The sequence below is a fragment of the Euprymna scolopes genome, chromosome 2 (genome assembly GCF_053919585.1).
Source record: "Euprymna scolopes isolate OS-2025 chromosome 2, ASM5391958v1, whole genome shotgun sequence".
Lineage (NCBI taxonomy): Eukaryota > Metazoa > Mollusca > Cephalopoda > Sepiida > Sepiolidae > Euprymna > Euprymna scolopes.
Window position 1 is genome coordinate 142255059 of NC_136483.1, and position 17059 is coordinate 142272117.

A 17059-nucleotide genomic window follows, 5' to 3' on the forward strand; every position below is an offset into this window, starting at 1 on the left:
GACTCAGCCAAAGCCAAGTATAAAAACACATACATACATACACACATATGTATATATGCAAGTGTGAACATATATATGTGTATATATATACACACAGATATATATATATATATATATATATATATATATATACATATACACACAGATACACATATATACATGCACATATGCATAAATATGCACACACATACAGACATTGTATACATGTATATATGCATACACACGTATATAGGGTGCTTGGAATAAATTTGGCAGAATAACATTTGATTTTTTTTTTTTTTTTAATTTATTCATACCAACTTGGCTTAATTTTAAACCGTCCTTCATTCATATACAAGATGAGAGTAGGAATGAATGACTGGAAGCCACGTGAATCGTGGAAGAGAATAACTTATATCATGATGATTCACATCGGCCAACAAAATTTCGCTATGGTCGCTGCTCAGTGTTTTCTGAAAAACAATCCAGCGTGAACTAGAAAATTATAATGGAGACCACAAGGCTGTGGTTAAAAGAAAGCAACATAACAGAGGATCTGATTGTTCTCGCACAGCAGAATTCCTAGAAAATCTGAAAAAAAAAAAAAAAAGTATTGGAGAACCCTGGCATCAGAATTTGGGCTTTGTCTCGTGCATTGAATGTTTCACTTTCTACTATGAAGCCTGCACTAAATAGAAAACCTTTGTCACTACTCATACAAGCATTGCAGAGGTAAACTTCTTACAAAAAAAGCCTGCTAAAATCGTTTGATAAAAGCAAAGAAACTTCGGAGTAAAGTGAAACATCTTGCAAAACCACAAACAATGCTTTTTTTTTTTCGTTTGCCAAGATCAAAAGCATAATTTGCAGAATAAGAACCATAAAGACTCTCCTGCAGACTAAATTTCCCCAAACAGTCATGGTTTCTGGATATATGTCCTCAAAGGTGATATAATGCCTCTGCATTTTTTTCAAACAGGGTCTTGAGTTGAATTCAGATGCTTATGTGAAGCTGCTATCCACTGTATGACAAGGGTAGATAAAATAGGTTGTACGTGTGGCAGTAGGATTCGGCCTTCTGCCATATTCTGCCACACCTCAGGGAAAAGTAAAAAATGGTTGTCAGCCAATTTTTACGATTACACAAATCTCAATGTCTGACCTCCAAACTCCCCTGACTGTAACCCGATGGATTATTATGGGGCGCTGTTGAGAAAGATTCTTATCACCATGTCAGTTCTACAAGAAACCAATTAATCAACAGAATTAAAGTGGGTTTTGAGGACCTTCCAAGGGAAAGTATAACATCAGTTTGCTCCAAGTTTCAAGCCCAGACTGAAGCTGCAACACACACTAATGGGAATAATCTAATTTCCTTGACTATTGAATATCTCTGAAATCAAATTGTATAGATGCCAAGCACTTTTTGTCCTAATAAAATTCAAATTTAACCTGAATTCACTGTAATTTAACTAGCTATACAAACTCACTTTCTCCGAATTTTTTTCAAACAAGGTCTCACGTGAAGTTGCTAACCACTGCATAATAAGGGTACCTAATAATAGACCATATGTGTGGCAGCAAGATTTGACCCCCCTGTCACACCCCGGGAAAAGTAAAAACTGGTTGTCGGTCAATTTTTATGACTACACAAATCTCAGTGTTTGGCCTCCATAATTTCCTTGACCTTTACCCAATAGATTATTATGTATGGGACGCCGTCGAGAATTATACCAATCACTGTACCAGTATTACAAGAGACCAGTTAATCGACAGAATTAAAGTGGTTTTTGAGGGTCTTCAAAGGGAAACTGTAAAATCAGCTTGCTTCAGGTTCCAGGCCCAGACTGAGGCCACAACACATCTTAATGGTGGTTATTTTGAGTAAAACTCTTCGACAATAATCTAATTTCCTTACTTATTGCATTTCTTTGAAATCAATTAAATTTCATAGATATCAAGCAACTTCTTGTTTTCCTGATAAAACTGTCAATTTATCCCAAACACTCTGTATAGTATACATAATATCTATGTATATGCACACACACACATTTTATATATATATATATATATATATATATATATACACACATACACGTACACACGTGATATAGATCATATGGATGGAAATCCAATAGAATGTATAGGAAAAAAATACAAAGGAACAAGGGATAAACAAAAACCAAATAGGAGACAAAAAATCACAACATAAGGTAATGCAGAAGAATCCATATTTCACCTGTTGGAAGCTTATTTATGATTGGAAATTTTTTGTCTAATATTTGTTTACGTTTATCTCTTATTCCATTTTATTTTTTCCGAAACGTGTGTTTGTGTGTAAGACGGTTGATGGTTGTCCTGAGATGAAATGGCAGATGAAATGAAACGCACATTGTTGCAGCTAGTTGTCACGAAGGAGAAAAATGCGGCTGATGAGTGGTATGAATATCTGTGGGCTGTGATGGACATCACGGAACTAACGGCTGGATGTCTGGTGGATTTTCCCCATAGCAGTGTTTCGCTTGTGGGTCCCGGTAAGAATTTTCATGTTGTACACTCTGAAATGTACACAAAAAAAAAGTAAATTAAAGAATTTAACAAACTTTCTTTTTACATAATAAAGTAAAAGTCTTATAGACATTTTGTCAAAAATAGTTTCCATATCAATATTTCATTCTGAATAAAAATATTCTTTTTTTAAATGTTGGTCTATGTAAGAACAATAAAATGTACAGTTCTAAAGCCATGTTTGGATAGTGTGATGGGTTTTGGGGTGGAAATTAATTTCCCTTTAAACTAATTCCATTATTGTATGTTTATATATATATATATATATATATATATATATAAAATGAAAATTACAATTGAATTTACCAAAATGATCCAAGATGGTAAAATTAAAGTAAATTATAAATATTAAAGAATTAATATTTATAAAATTATCTCAGCCAGATATAAAAGCTTGATAAAACCAAATAGGAAATAGAGCTTATAATATGAGCAAACAATTAATAAAATATGTTCAAAAACACTTTGAAATGAGTTAGAAACATATTTAATCTGAAAAGGAAACACTAGATAAATGGATAGTCCTTAATCCGGAGTTTCTTCTTCGAAACTCCGCGGATTAAGGACTATCCATTTATCTTGTGTTTCCTTTTCAGATTAAATATGTTTCTAACTCATTTCAAAGTGTTTTTTAACATATTTTATTAATTGTTTGCTTATATATATATATATATATATATATATATATATATATATATATATCATACTAGAAAGTCAAAAAAAAGTTTTTAAATAATATTTAAAAAAAAAAAAAAAAAAAAAAAAAAAAACGTTATTAAATTATGAGCCCAGAATGTTAAAAGGTTATTTTTAGTAATAGATTGCGGTACGTTGCCAAGTAACATGGAAAATGAGAGAGCGAGAGAGGAAGACAGAATATGTCATTTGGTGGCAGAGTTGAATGAAGGGAGGAGGAGTAAAAGGAATATAATATTAACAGAACTCATTTGACTTGGATTGTTTTTTTTGTTTTTTTTTATTTTTTGCTTCTTCCTCTCCCATTTCTTGTCTTTTTCTTCTTTTTCATGTTATTTCTTTTTTTACATGATTTTTATCTATTCTGCTTTTCTAAAGTGCTCGATCGTGAATGTGATTAAAATTAATATAAAAATAAAGTAATAATAATAATAAAATTTAATAATAAAATTAAATTTAATAATAATAAAAGACACAGTTATATTATTAACATTAAGCGATTATCAAATGATTTCATATATTCAAAACAAACAAAAAAAACTTATTTGCAAACAATTGTTTCTGCCAATCTCAATAGCATACACTTTCGTGATATATAAAATATCATGGAGTTTTCATGAGGATGCTTCCACAGTGCATAAAAGTTCACCCATTAGGTTGTAAAAAAAAAAATGAAGAATACAATATTCATTTGTTTTTTTATAGTTTCTTTTTCCTGGCAGATTTTTTTTTTTTTTTTTTTTTTTTATAAAAGGTAATATTTGTTAAACTATTTTTGCATGAGAATGTTTATATTGTGAAACATCCATGCCGTGTAGAGATATATCATTAGGTAGAAATAATTTAAAATATAGTAATGTTTACAATTTCTCCCAGGAGAGAAAAGTTAAAAAATAATACTTGCAATATGAGGATGAGTAAAAAAAAAAAAAAAAAAAAAAAAAAAAATTGTTAGCACAATTGTGTTTTCATTTTTTATTTATTTTGAATCTTAAAAATACCGTTCACACACCTATTTTAAATAAATTCTTCACCAAGATATTTGTTTGATTTTTATTTTATGAAAACAAAAAAAATCTATTTAACAAAAAACAAAAAAAAGTCTTTACATCAACATCTTTTACTTCTATCTATATATCTATCTATATATATAAAAGCGAAAATGTGTGTATGTTTGTACGTATATATGTGTGTTTGTGTGTCCGCTAAAAACTTTTGACAGACAGAACAAAAATTGACAAACTTAGTATCATATTGAAGCTCCATCCTTCGCCCGAAAAATATCGAAAAATTTGCCAAAAGCATTCATTTTTTCACCCCGAAATCAACAATTTTCTACGGGGGTAGGGGGGGGGGTATTTGGGTCAACAAAAACCGTCCTCTCATGATGAGATCGGTTCTACGCATGCATCAGATGACGTCATGACCTGATTTAGTTTAAATATTTGAAGAACTGACACTATTTCACGTACGTCGTGTTAGCGCAGTTGGTTAGAGTGTTGGGTCATTATCAAAACGTTTGGGTTCGAATCGTGGTGTGAGTTTTTTTTTTTTTGATTTTTTAAATTTTAATATTGAAGCAGTTTAATTTAAGCCATTTTTCACGTAACATTCGTTTTTCTGTTTTTTTTTTACTTCGCTTATTCTTAGGTTTTCATTAGCACCCCCACCCCCGACCGACCACACACACCCAAAAACACCCGGGTACCCACCGATTTTTTAAATTTTGATATCGAAACAGGCTTATTTAAGCCATTTTTCACATGTTTTTTTTTTTTTTGGTTTTTAGTTTTAACGTTCGTTTTTCTGTTTTCTTTTTCTTTTTTGTTTTTTACATTTAACATCGTTCGTTTGCCTTACGTTAGTTTTTTTTGTGTTTTTTGTTTTGATTACCCCCCCCCCCCTTCCCCTGCTTTATTTTTCAGACAAGTTTTAATGTTTGTTTTTCTGTTTTCATTTTTTACTTCGCTTATTCTTAGGTTTTTATTAACAACCACACACACCTCCAAACACTCGGGTAACGCCGGGTACCCTCCGCTAATCTATATATATAAAAGCGAAAATGTGTGTATGTATGTATGTTTGTATGTCCGCTAAAAACTTTCGACAGACACGACAAAAATTCACAAACTCGGTATCATATTGAAGCCCCATCCTTCGCCCGAAAAATATTGAAAAATTGGCCCAAAACGTTCATTTTTTCACTCCGAAATCGACAATTTTTGACAGGGGGGGGGTCAATAAAAACCGTCCCCTCGTGACGACGACCGGTTCTACGCATGCGTCAGATGACGTCATGACCTGATTAAATAGTTGAAGAACTGACTAAATTTCATGTACGTCATGTTAGCTCAGTTGGTTAGGGCATTGGTTCATTATCTAAACGTTTTGGGTTCGAATCGTGGCGTGAGATGTCTTTTTTTTTTTTTTTTAAATTTAAATCTTGAACAAGTGTTATTTAAGCCATTTTTCAGGTAATGTTCGTTTTTCTGTTTTTTTTTTTTTTACTTTGCCACATACCCAAAAACACCCGGGTACCCAATGATTTTTTAAATTTTAATATCGAAACAGGTTTATTTAAGCCATTTTTGACATGTTTTTTTTTTTTTGGGGGGGGGGGGGTTAACATTCGTTTTTCTGTTTTCTTTTTTCGATTTTTACATTTAACATTGTTCGTTTGCCTTACAGTAGTTTTTTTTGCGTTTTTTTCCCGATGTTTTGATTACCCCCCCCCCCACTTAAGTTTTAACATACGTTTTTATGTTTTCTTTTTTTACTTCGCTTATAACAAACAAACCTGGTCATTGACCTCATTTGCTGAATAACTATTGCTTACGTCGTCATCACGCTCTACGACTTCCGTGCAGGCACCTGTCAATTTGGTTCTTAAATAAATTCAAACACCTTTCAGTAACTCATTCTTCGCTTATCCACCCCCGACCACACACCCAAAAACACCCAGGTACCCACTGATTTTTTTAATTTTAATATCGAAACAGGCTTATTTAAGCCATTTTTCACGTGTTTCTTTTTTTTGGTTTTAACGTTTGCTTTTCTGTTTTTTTTGTTTTTTTTGATTTTTAAATTTAATATCATTCGTTTGCCTTACGTTAGTTTTCTTTTTGATGTTTTGATTACAATCGGTGGCCCAATGGTTAACGTTGCACTTTTTTTTTTCACACTTTAATTTCCAACTTTGCTTCCAGGCTTCGGGTTCGATCCTCATACTCACCTACCAAAACTTTTATTTTTTATTTTAACCCCCCCACCCCTGGAGTTTTGATTTACCCAAAACCACACACACACCTCAAAACATCCGGGCATCGCCGAGTACCCCCCGCTAGCATATATATATATAAAAGAAGTAGTGTGTGTGTACAACTCTCCTACAGCCCACACCACTGGACCGATCATAATAAAAAATAGCAGGATGATGGCTCCCCACCTAGGGATGGTGCACACCATTTTTCATGGTTAAGGTCATTTGTTAAATCAAAATAATCTGATGAAGGAAGAAACAGATGATTTTGAACAAAGTTAGCACTTTTATAAAGTCTAACACCACAGGTGCATTTGAAAATTTTTTTTTACCACACAAGCATAAAGGCCTGGCATATGAAATCAACAATAGGTTCTTTGATATGACAGGAGTGCATTCGAAATGAATGCTTCTGTTTAGAGCACAAATGATACTTGACTTTTGCATTTTAAACGTTAATTCAAGCCATTATATAAAAATAATTTTATAAAATCAACAGTAGGTTCTCTACAGTGCAATATAGACCACAATGTTGGTTGGTTGTTTTTGTTTTACGGCATATCAACCCTTTTCAGGTTATTTAATGCCGAATCCGGTGATTTTGAATAAAAAATTTTTTAATAGAATATATTTGTTTTTTGCAAGTCAGTTTTTATTTAACCCATAGTTGGGACCCTAACAGGTACTACCACTCCGGGTCAGAGTGGACCTGGGAGCAATGGCAATTAAAGGGTGGCTACACACTCCCCAGAGCCCGCAAGCTGGGGCCTCACCATCGGATATAGTTTAAGGTCATATCCAGGACCAGACCACAATGTATCGTGGACTAAGTCAGTGCAGGGAGGCATATGAAGCTTCCTCCCAGTGCACCGCGATGAGTCCCCAACTAGAGCAGAAAATCAATCAATTAGATTGAAAAACTGATTTCACTGATTTTGATGACAAGTGTGAAACATTAATTAATCATCATTCAATCCTGAGCAATTTTGGGTCTCCCTCCTAATCTATAAATATAAAAGCGAAAATGCGTGTGTGTGTGTGTATGTATGTACACTTTTTGTGTATGTTCGCAAAAGGCTTTTTTCTGGAGACTGCTCGCTCAGCTCGCTCCTTAAAACTTTTTATATGACTTCTAAACCGTAATATCTACGACTTAATAACATAGAAAATGATAAAATCGCTAGAAATACTGTGTCTTACCTGCGACGAAGTCCGACATTTAACCAAGCATAATTCATAATGGTCCCGTAAAGAAGAAAACAATTTACTATATGTATCTCCAGGTTGTTTCAATATTTTTTTTAGTATCGGTTGCTGTAATAAAAAAAAATTTTATTAAAGATTTCTATTAGATTAGAGGAATTATCCATAAATAGGCAACAGAAAAAATTTCAAATCAAAACGTACAACTCAAACTGCTTTAGGTACGCAAGAAGTGCAGTGGAATTATAGGTAAGTTGAAAGATGATAATCAGAAGATCCTAGACAATAAATATGATCGAGAACTCAGATGTGTATCTTTGGATAACAAGTAATAAGTTTTGTAATGTAGTACACATTTACACATGTAGACCCAACACGTTGTAGACTCGGTCACAAAGGAGACAAAAAATAGAACTTCAAATCCGGTTTCAGGTTTTAAGAAAAGACTTATTCCTCATTCTCCCACCATGCGTGACTTCTTGTTATGGCTGTGATGTCACCCACATCTCTATCGTTGGTCTGTGCACACGTTCTTTTTATAGTCTTTTTCCTTACCGTGACATCACTTCACACACAGCTCGGTATTTGCATGCAGCCGTCCATGCTCTGTTACAGATTTGCATGTAACGTCCATGCTCTGTTACAGATTTGTTATCTTTAAGATATCATTGGCGCATAGAGAGGAGCAGGTACTAGTCTGATTGCAATGTGGTGGAGTAAGTTCAAGAAATTTATCATTACTAATCTGTCCAAAGATAGGTCAGTTTGGGGATTGATTTCTAAAGTCGTTCAACACATGCCAACATGAAAAATGGACATTAAACCAAAAGATAATGATAGTTATTTTTAAATAGAATGTCAAACTAATGAGTCTCCAAATACTTTAGGTATCTTTCATATCATCCGTTTTTAAGATATATATATTTATTATTTATTCGAGGGTAAACAGTTACACTTGGTCGCTACAAACAACTATCTGTTTCAGTCAATGAGACTTCATCAGGTGACCTTGAACCATTCGGCGCTATAGAAAAAAACCCTGAATTTATATATATATATATATATATATAAAATGAAATAAGAATTACAATTAAGTTCACAAAGATAATCAAAAATAGCAAACTTAAAATATATTAAAATATTAAAGACTTAATATTTATAAAGTAATCCTAACCAGATGTAAAAACTCAAAACCAAATAGGAAATAGAGTTTATAGAATAAACAAAAAGTTATTAAAACATGTTAAAACACTTTAACAAAAGTTAAAAGCATATTTCATTTCCAAAAAGGAAACACAAAAGAAGTGGATTGTCCTTAATCCACAGAGTTTTGAAAGAAATACTTTCCTTCTCATCAGAGGGGAAGAATTAGCAAAATACGGAATTAGATTTTGCTTATAAAGTACTTAATTAAACTACAAGTGAGCTATAGGGTGTACTTGCTAAAAGTAAAAAAAACAGAGGAAATGGGGAAAAAATGAAAATTGATTTCACGTGAATGGATGTTTGGTTGAAGAGTGGAAGATCCAAGGATGGTAAAATCCAAAAGTGTTTGTAAAATTGGAGTATGCAGATGTAAAGAATCCAAAGGGGTCCCGTTACTGGGAGATATTTTGAAGTCATCCAAAAAACAGAATTCTGTGAAATACTTCATAAATAGGTATAAGAAAAAAAAAAGTTTAGTTCAATATATTCTTATAAAAAGAGAAATAAATTGTACAGAAAATGGGTAAGTGGAAGGTTTTCACCACGCTACTGGCAAGGCTAATTTTCTTAATTTTCTTTAGAAACTGTGGATTAAGGACAATCCACCTCTTTTATGTTTCCTTTTTTTTCTCTTTTATGTTGTTTTTTTTTTAAATATGTTTTTAACTTTTGTTAAAGTGTTTTTTAACACGTTTTATTAACTCTGTTTAATATATATATATATATATATATATATATATATATATATATATTTCTCTTAGACTATCTGTGCCTTCCACTTTTTCTTGGAAATTACTGAGTTGATCTAGTTGAAATATTGTATAGACCTTTGTCATGATAAGGTGCAGCAAACTAAGTATTATGGTATCCATTTGATGCACAGTTAAAGATTAATAGGGATTAGTATTTAATGAAAAAAATGAACACAAATTTAATCATTCAACTATCAATTTGGCACAAAGCATTCATTCTAACTCAATGGGCTATAACTTTTGCCAGTTTTTTTGAAGTTTGATCCATTAAATAAAAAATAGAATAGGAAATATTTACCCAATTTTGAGATGCTGCCCATTCTCTCTCAATTTCCCAACTTGCTCCCCCACCCCCAATTTCCTTATCTATGTACCCTTCTACCTCTCCGCATTATGAATCATTTGAATTCTGGCAAAATTAACATTACCAGAGAGAGAAAATGGAAGCAAAGACAAGCCGAGCCTGAGAGAGAGGAGGAAGAGAGAAAAAAAAAACAGAAAAAAAAAGGAAGATAAGATAAAGCGAGAGAAAAGAAGAAAGAGAAATAAAATTGTGTCTAAACTTTTTAAAAAAAAATAATTAAGTGAAAATCCTATTTTTTTCTTAACTAAAAAACTTTTTAAAAAGTAGAATTCAGCTTTTCCTGAATTACAGAAAACGAAATTGCACTTGGGAAGAGACCTTATATTCTGTGACCTGTGCCTTCCAAAATTGTAAATGTATTCCAGTTTTAAAATTAGTTTTCTTGTTTTGAACATTGATAAAGAGAGTGAAACTTGGCATTTCAACATCCGCCAAGAGAGGAAATTAGAAGTGTTTGACTCCAAGTGCTTAGAAAGATTCTAGGGATCCAATGGAGCAATCAAACTACCAACCAAGAAGCCAAAGATCGCAGGTACCAACAAACAATATCATCAATAATCTGCAAGTGATGTCTTGGTTGGCTTGGACATACCCTAAGATTGGCCCTAAAGAGAACTGCTAAGCAAAGCAGGACCTCTAACGAAAACAGAACAGAAAACACCAAAAATGAACTGAAAGCAGACAATCAATAGAGATTTGATTACAATGAAAAGCTGCAAGGACTTTTGACTTTCTCATGCATTGCACGACGCAATTTCCCTTATTTCAATGTGATGATCCTGTTCAAAGCCTTAAAAAAGAAAGAAAAAAAAAAGGCAGTAGAATTGAAACTTCTAGATGGACATTAGAATAAATATTAAAAAAGCAACGTAAAGTAAGGCAGTGTTGATAAAATAGAAACAATGTTTACCTTCCCAGGTTGTAGGCAGCAGGATACACAGTATTCGTATATCTCACAGCAATGATTATCCTGGCAAGAATTACAGCTGTAACGGGGCGTTTGTGCTGCATTTGAATCACAGCATCCTCCGGGAAGAACAGCTGAGCGCTCACACACATAACCTGAAAAGAGAGAAAACAAGAAATAGATAACAGTTGAATAAAAGATACACTACTAAAATATCAGAAACTCCCTCTTTATCTCTCCCACCACACCCCCTTTTTTTTTTTTATACCTTGTAACATATTGGATATCAGAGCAAATAAATCATTCATCTAAAATCCTGTCATTAAATTTGTGACAGAAAATTCCTTGCGCAAAGTTTCTTTTCTAGAAGTGTCAGTCTATGGAACAATACTTTGCGACTGCTTTCAAGTAATTTTCAAGTCTAATATAAATAAGTTCTTGTTGACCAGTCCTCTAAAATAATCAAACCTAACCAAGATTTACCATTACTGATCATCATGTCTCATCATTTGCCCAACAATCTTCCTAGAGCAGCCTTTAGGCCTTGTTAAACAGTGCTCCCTATCTTCCCTAGTTAAAAAAAAACAAAAAAAACTTATGGATATGGCAGTCTTATTGGATTTAGTGATAGGCTGTACTAGCAAATATATTAGGTTGGTGCAAAAATAATGTTTTTTGACATGAAGTTGAACATCAAAAAACATTATTTTTGCACCAACCTAATAATAGGAGTGAATTCTGACATGTGACAGATGACTACAAGGATCAGGGACCATCAGAGTGAATTATGCCCCTCAACATGCATGTTAATAAAAAAAGAATTAATATAGTAGATCAGGTGTCTCCAAAGTTTACAAAGGCGGGGTCATATTGTTGATGTTTTAGAGCTATGCAGGGCCAAAAACAAAAAACAAAAAAATGACCCGAATGTGTTTTTTATTGTTTTGCTCATTAGCTTTGCTTTTTTAGTGAAATTGGTTCTTCAAAACCTCATTCCTTTAATCTATATATATAAAAGCGAAAATGTGTGTATGTATGTTCGCTTTTTGTGTATGTCTACAAAAGGCTTCTTTCAGAGAAGCAGTCGCTCGGTTCACAACTTCTTAAGACTTTTTATATCATCTATAAATTGTAATATCTCAGAGTTAACTACGGAGCTCGCCTGTCTATTTAATTTTATTGATTTTCAAACGTTAATTATTCGTCATATCAGACGGTAGCTTTCATTTCGAGACGAGACGCTCCCCCTAATAAACAGGGAGCGGGTTTTTAAAAACAAACAAACCGATTTATTGACCTCATTAAAAACTGTCCTGCACAAAATGCTAACTGCTGAATAGCTATCGCCGTCACGTCAATAACTCGTCAAAAATGCGCACCTGTTTTTTTTTTTTTTACACTTTACTATTTTCCAACTGCGCGTCAAGGCTTCGTTTTTTTTTTAACTTGTAAAAAACGGGCACCTGTTTTTTTTTTCACATTTTACTATGCGCGTCAAGGCTTGGTTTTTTTTTTTCACACAGACCTACAAACACCCGGGCAACGCCGGGTACCCCTCGCTAGTCATTTTATAAAAAAAAAAAAAAAAAAAAAAAATCCCAACACTATTTTCACACATTTACATTTAAAAAATTTTCCTCTTATCTCCTCTCCCCAGAACATCTTCCATAGGGGAAAAAAGTAGGTATCCATGTCCACTCTTCTTCGCAATTAACATGCAACAGAATGATTTAACCAGCTTTCTCTCATAAATTTGGGATCTCCTGTATGTGATGTCAATTCCCCAAACACATTAGCAAAACTTCTATTCTTTGTCGTCCAACACATTTCACATTCGATATCGCTACAACCAGTTAGATAAATGTAATTAAATTTTCTTTTATTCTTAACGAGAAAATAAATTTGTAATTTAAAATAGAATATGTATAAAATATGTTTATAAGCCAAATTACAATGCAATATTATGAAAATAAACAAATATTTATTTGTTTAAAATTAATATTTCGGCGATATACGCCATCTTCTGAATTTTATACATTTTTATCTCTTTCTTTTTCTCACCATGATGTTAAATTAAAAAAAAAAAAAAAACAGTAAAGAGTCTGCATGTTGGTCTGTGTGCGGTGTTATTTTGAAATGCTGGAAAAGAACGCTTGGCATATATAATATGAAAGGCAGAGTTGTGTTTTCTGTGATAGTATTTTATTTTAAAATTCAATCAATGCTTCTATCACGGAAAACACAACTCTGACTTTCATATCACATACAGCAAGCATTCTCTTTCAGCATTTAAAAATAACAACACACAGACTCTTTACTGTTTTTAGTCACATGCAAGCGACTCTATAAGTCACTCCGTCGGTCGGTCAGTTGGTCTGTCTGTCCGTAACACTTTTGTGCTTGGCCTTTTTGGTTAAGATCAAAGGTCTGTTGTTAATAGATGCTGTTCTTAGCTTTTTAAGTTTTTAAGCTTTTCTTGGCCTTTTGGCACGTAGACTTTCTATCGTGCCCTATGTTCCACTTGTTAGGACACTCGGACCATAAACTCATTATGGCCCGTTTGAACTTAAGTGCTAGGCCTAAGCTAGCCGGATACTGGAAGTTCAACAGCACCTTGTTGGAGTTGGAGGACTACCGGTTGAAGGTTACCAAATTAATTCAGCGGGCTTTTGTGGAGGCGGTTACAGGGAGTAAGTGGTGGGTTAGTCTTAAGGCCAAAATTAAGCGCTTCTCTGTCCAATACAGCCAACGCCTCGCATTAGATAAGGCTAAGGAAAAGAAGCGCTTAGAGGATAAGCTGATCCGGGCAGTGGAGGGGGGGGACCCCTAGAGGTAGCACTAGCTAAACAAGACCTCAGCCGCTTGGCTAGCGAGCGGTATGAAGGTCAAGTAGTTAGGGCTAGATTAATGAAAGTTTCCAACGAGGCTGTGAATGTTGACGCTGTTGAGTGTAAGGCTGCTTTAAGGCACGGTTCGGACGGGTACATTCGTAAAGTACATAACCTGGAAGAACACACCCTAGTTTCGACTCGGGAGATCTGCGAGGGGTTTCGGGAGCATCTATCAGAGCGCTTCACCCAACTACCTGGACTCAGGGTCGAGGAGTTTGGCAGCTATTTGGCTGACTTGCCCCGCCTCACGGCGGCTCGGGCGGCTAGCTGTGATGGTCTTGTTACTGAACATGAGGTCATTACTGCGTTGAAGCAGGTCGGCTACAACAAATCCCCGGGGCTTGATGGTTTACCCTACGAGTCCTACTTGAGGCTATCGCCCATGTTGGTCCCTATTCTGAAGGATATGTTCAATCATTGGTTTGCTCAGGGTTCTATCCCTGCACAGGTGACCAAGGGAGTGATCACATTGCTGAGGAAAGGTCAACGGCATGGTGGGGTGGAAAATTTAGACGATTTTAGGCCCTTGACTCTGCTAAACACAGAGTTAAAGATTTTGGCAAAGATTCTTGCAAATCGTTTGCAGGTTGTCATCACTGACTTGATCGAACCGGACCAGACTTATGCTGTGAAGGGGAGATCGATTCAAGACAATTTGCATTTGATATGCTCGATCATAGAGGGGACAGAAGACGACGCCGAAGCCGTGCTGATCAGTTTAGATCAGTCCAAGGCATTCGATAGTGTCGACCATCGGTTCCTGGGAGCTGTGCTAGAGGCCGCCGGATTTAATCCGGACTTCCGCAAGTGGATCTTTGTCCTGTATGATAGGTCGACAGTAGCGGTACAGATCAACGGTAAGCTGTCGGAGTCATTCGCTGTCTCTTGGTCGGTGCGTCAGGGTTGTCCGTTGTCGCCTCTGTTGTACGTCCTGGCGTTGGAACCCCTCCTTTGCAAGTTAAGGGACGAGGCGGCTACACCAGTCCTGTGCGGAATAGCTCTCCCTGGAGGCACACGAGCCAGGGTTTCCGCGTTCGCTGATGACGTCACCGTGTTCGTGTCTTGCCACATGGACGTTCAAGCGGTGGTCGAGGTGGTTGAGGTGCTCGCTCGATACGAAGAAGTCACAGGGGCCATCTTCAAATGCAGCAAGTCTGTCGGCCTGCAATTGGGGGCCTGGACCGGGGTAAACTCGCTTCCAGGTATTTTCAGCTGGACCGATGGACCGGTCTGTATTCTCGGTGTCTGGTTTGGACCGGGACTTCAGCTGGAAAAAAATTGGTCGGAAGTATATGGCAAGGTCAAATCGTCGGTGAAGACTTGGACTGGAAGGAAATTGTCCTTGAAGGGTCGGGCGGAGGCGTGTGCTACATACGTCTTTCCACTCATCCTTTACCGATTGTCTGTACTTCTTCTCCCTGCAGAACAACTAACCCGCTTGCAAGGGCGCCTCGATTCACTATTATGGAACGATGGTAAGCATTATGTCTGCAGAGAGGTCTGTGTCCAGAGTCCAAGCGAGGGAGGCCTGGGTCAGCCCAGTCTCTTGTGTCATAGAAATGCTGAGAGATTGGCTATTCTGGGTCGTTCGCTTGAAGAAGACGCTCCTTGGGTCCCTGTGGTTGAAAACTCGTTTCCCAATCTCAAACCCAACCCCTCGGTAGAAGGTCGTCGTAGACCGAGGGAGGAGTCTAAGTTCTTCTCCGAATGCTGGACCGCTCTTAGAGCTTTGCCAGGGACCAGTGTCCTCGATCAGCCAAAAAAGAAACTTTATCGGGAGCTAGCGGAGGGGACCGCGAAGGATCCACTTTGTAGGTGGATGGGATGGTCGATGGAGGTTGTCCATTCTCATTGGAGTTGGGCGCCGGGACGGGAGATTCTGAACAACTCGGAATTTTCCCTCACCTAGCGACTGGTCTGAAACGTGCTGCCCCTTCTCGACGAACTCTGCTGGTATAAAGAACATACGAGGGGCTTCTGTCCGCGCTGTGACAAACGCGAGCCCGAAACGATCGGGCACGCGTTTTTTAGTTGCAGCCGGATCCAGCCCTTATTGGAGTTTGGGGGGGGGGGGGGGGTTTAACGCCTCGCATTGATGCCGAATGTCCGCTCGATCTCGACGAAGGTTATTTTGTGTACAACATAGAGCCGCCGTTCCCCAGGGAGGAAAGAATGGTTTTCCTGGCGATCCTGGCAGTAGCGCGCATGGTGATTTGGATCACGTGCCTCAAGTTGGTCCGCGAAGGGACATCTGTTCCGGATCAGGATCTGATCGTTTACTTTAAACATTTGCTTAAAGTAAAGATCAGATGCAATTGGAGGAGGTTGCCTAGAGTGGAATTTGACAAGAGGTGGGTGCACAGCACTAGTTTGTGCATCCGTCGAGGAGCCAAGTTTCAATACGTGTTCCCTCCTTAAGCATGGCATGGGTGGTGCTGGTCCTTCGGAACCCATCCCGCTTAGATTCTAGCTAAGTCATTTTAAGAAGACTCTTGACTGGTGGTACAAATGAGATCCTGTTCCTGATTTTATTTTTTGGTACTAGAGAACCTCTGAGTCTGCCCATCCCCTTTGTGCCACATCCTTGTTTTTTCAACATCCCCGGTCACTCCCCCATTCAGAGGTCACCTTCCAACCCCCCTCCACCCGTTGCTTTGTTTTCTCCCACTTCCATTAAGGTATTTTCCCCAATCCCCATTAGGGATCGCCCTGCCTGTTTTCGGTTCCCCGGAAAACAGTAGGGGGTCTAGTCACCTAGATTAGTACAGGGGGGGGGCCTCACTAATAACCCAGTAGGATTTATTTTTTGTTTTTGATATGAACACTTTTGATCAGTTTTTCCCCACTCCACGAACAATCTTTCTCTTAATTCAAAAACTTTATTTTCTAATGAAATTGAATTTTATTTTATTTTTTCACACATGCACACACACACAAAATTAAAAAAAAAAAAAAAAAAAAAAAAAAAATGCATACACAAACACACAGACAACTGTTTATAAATTGTAAATATGTTTTTGACTTTTAAACGCTGGGGATTTATTAGTTAGATTAAGATCCATAGAGTGAATGAGGTATTTTGGTAAATGTTGCCAGTCAAGAGTAAGACTCCAAAGTCTACATTTATTACTTTTAATCACTTTAGTCACAAAGACCCTGAACCCTTCCCCTCCCCAATCTCTTGTAGGGCCTTGTGCCTAATTTTGTTGTTTAAGAATCTTTTGTTTTTTACTT

The 17059-nt window shown here is 36.3% G+C and overlaps 1 protein-coding gene across 1 annotated transcript in view; it reads right to left on the reverse strand.

Moving 5' to 3' along the window:
* Window positions 1-2218: 2218 nt before the first annotated feature.
* Window positions 2219-17059, reverse strand: part of LOC145296831 (SREBP regulating gene protein-like) — a 35825-nt gene continuing 20984 nt past the window's right edge. Inside the window, exons 3-5 of the mRNA XM_080142946.1 lie at window positions 10938-11089; window positions 7703-7816; window positions 2219-2537 (exon numbers count right to left, since the gene is read on the reverse strand). Of these exons, the coding sequence (XP_079999072.1) occupies window positions 2448-2537; window positions 7703-7816; window positions 10938-11089 (356 nt within the window). The 3' untranslated portion in view covers window positions 2219-2447. The remainder of the gene's footprint in view (window positions 2538-7702; window positions 7817-10937; window positions 11090-17059) is intronic.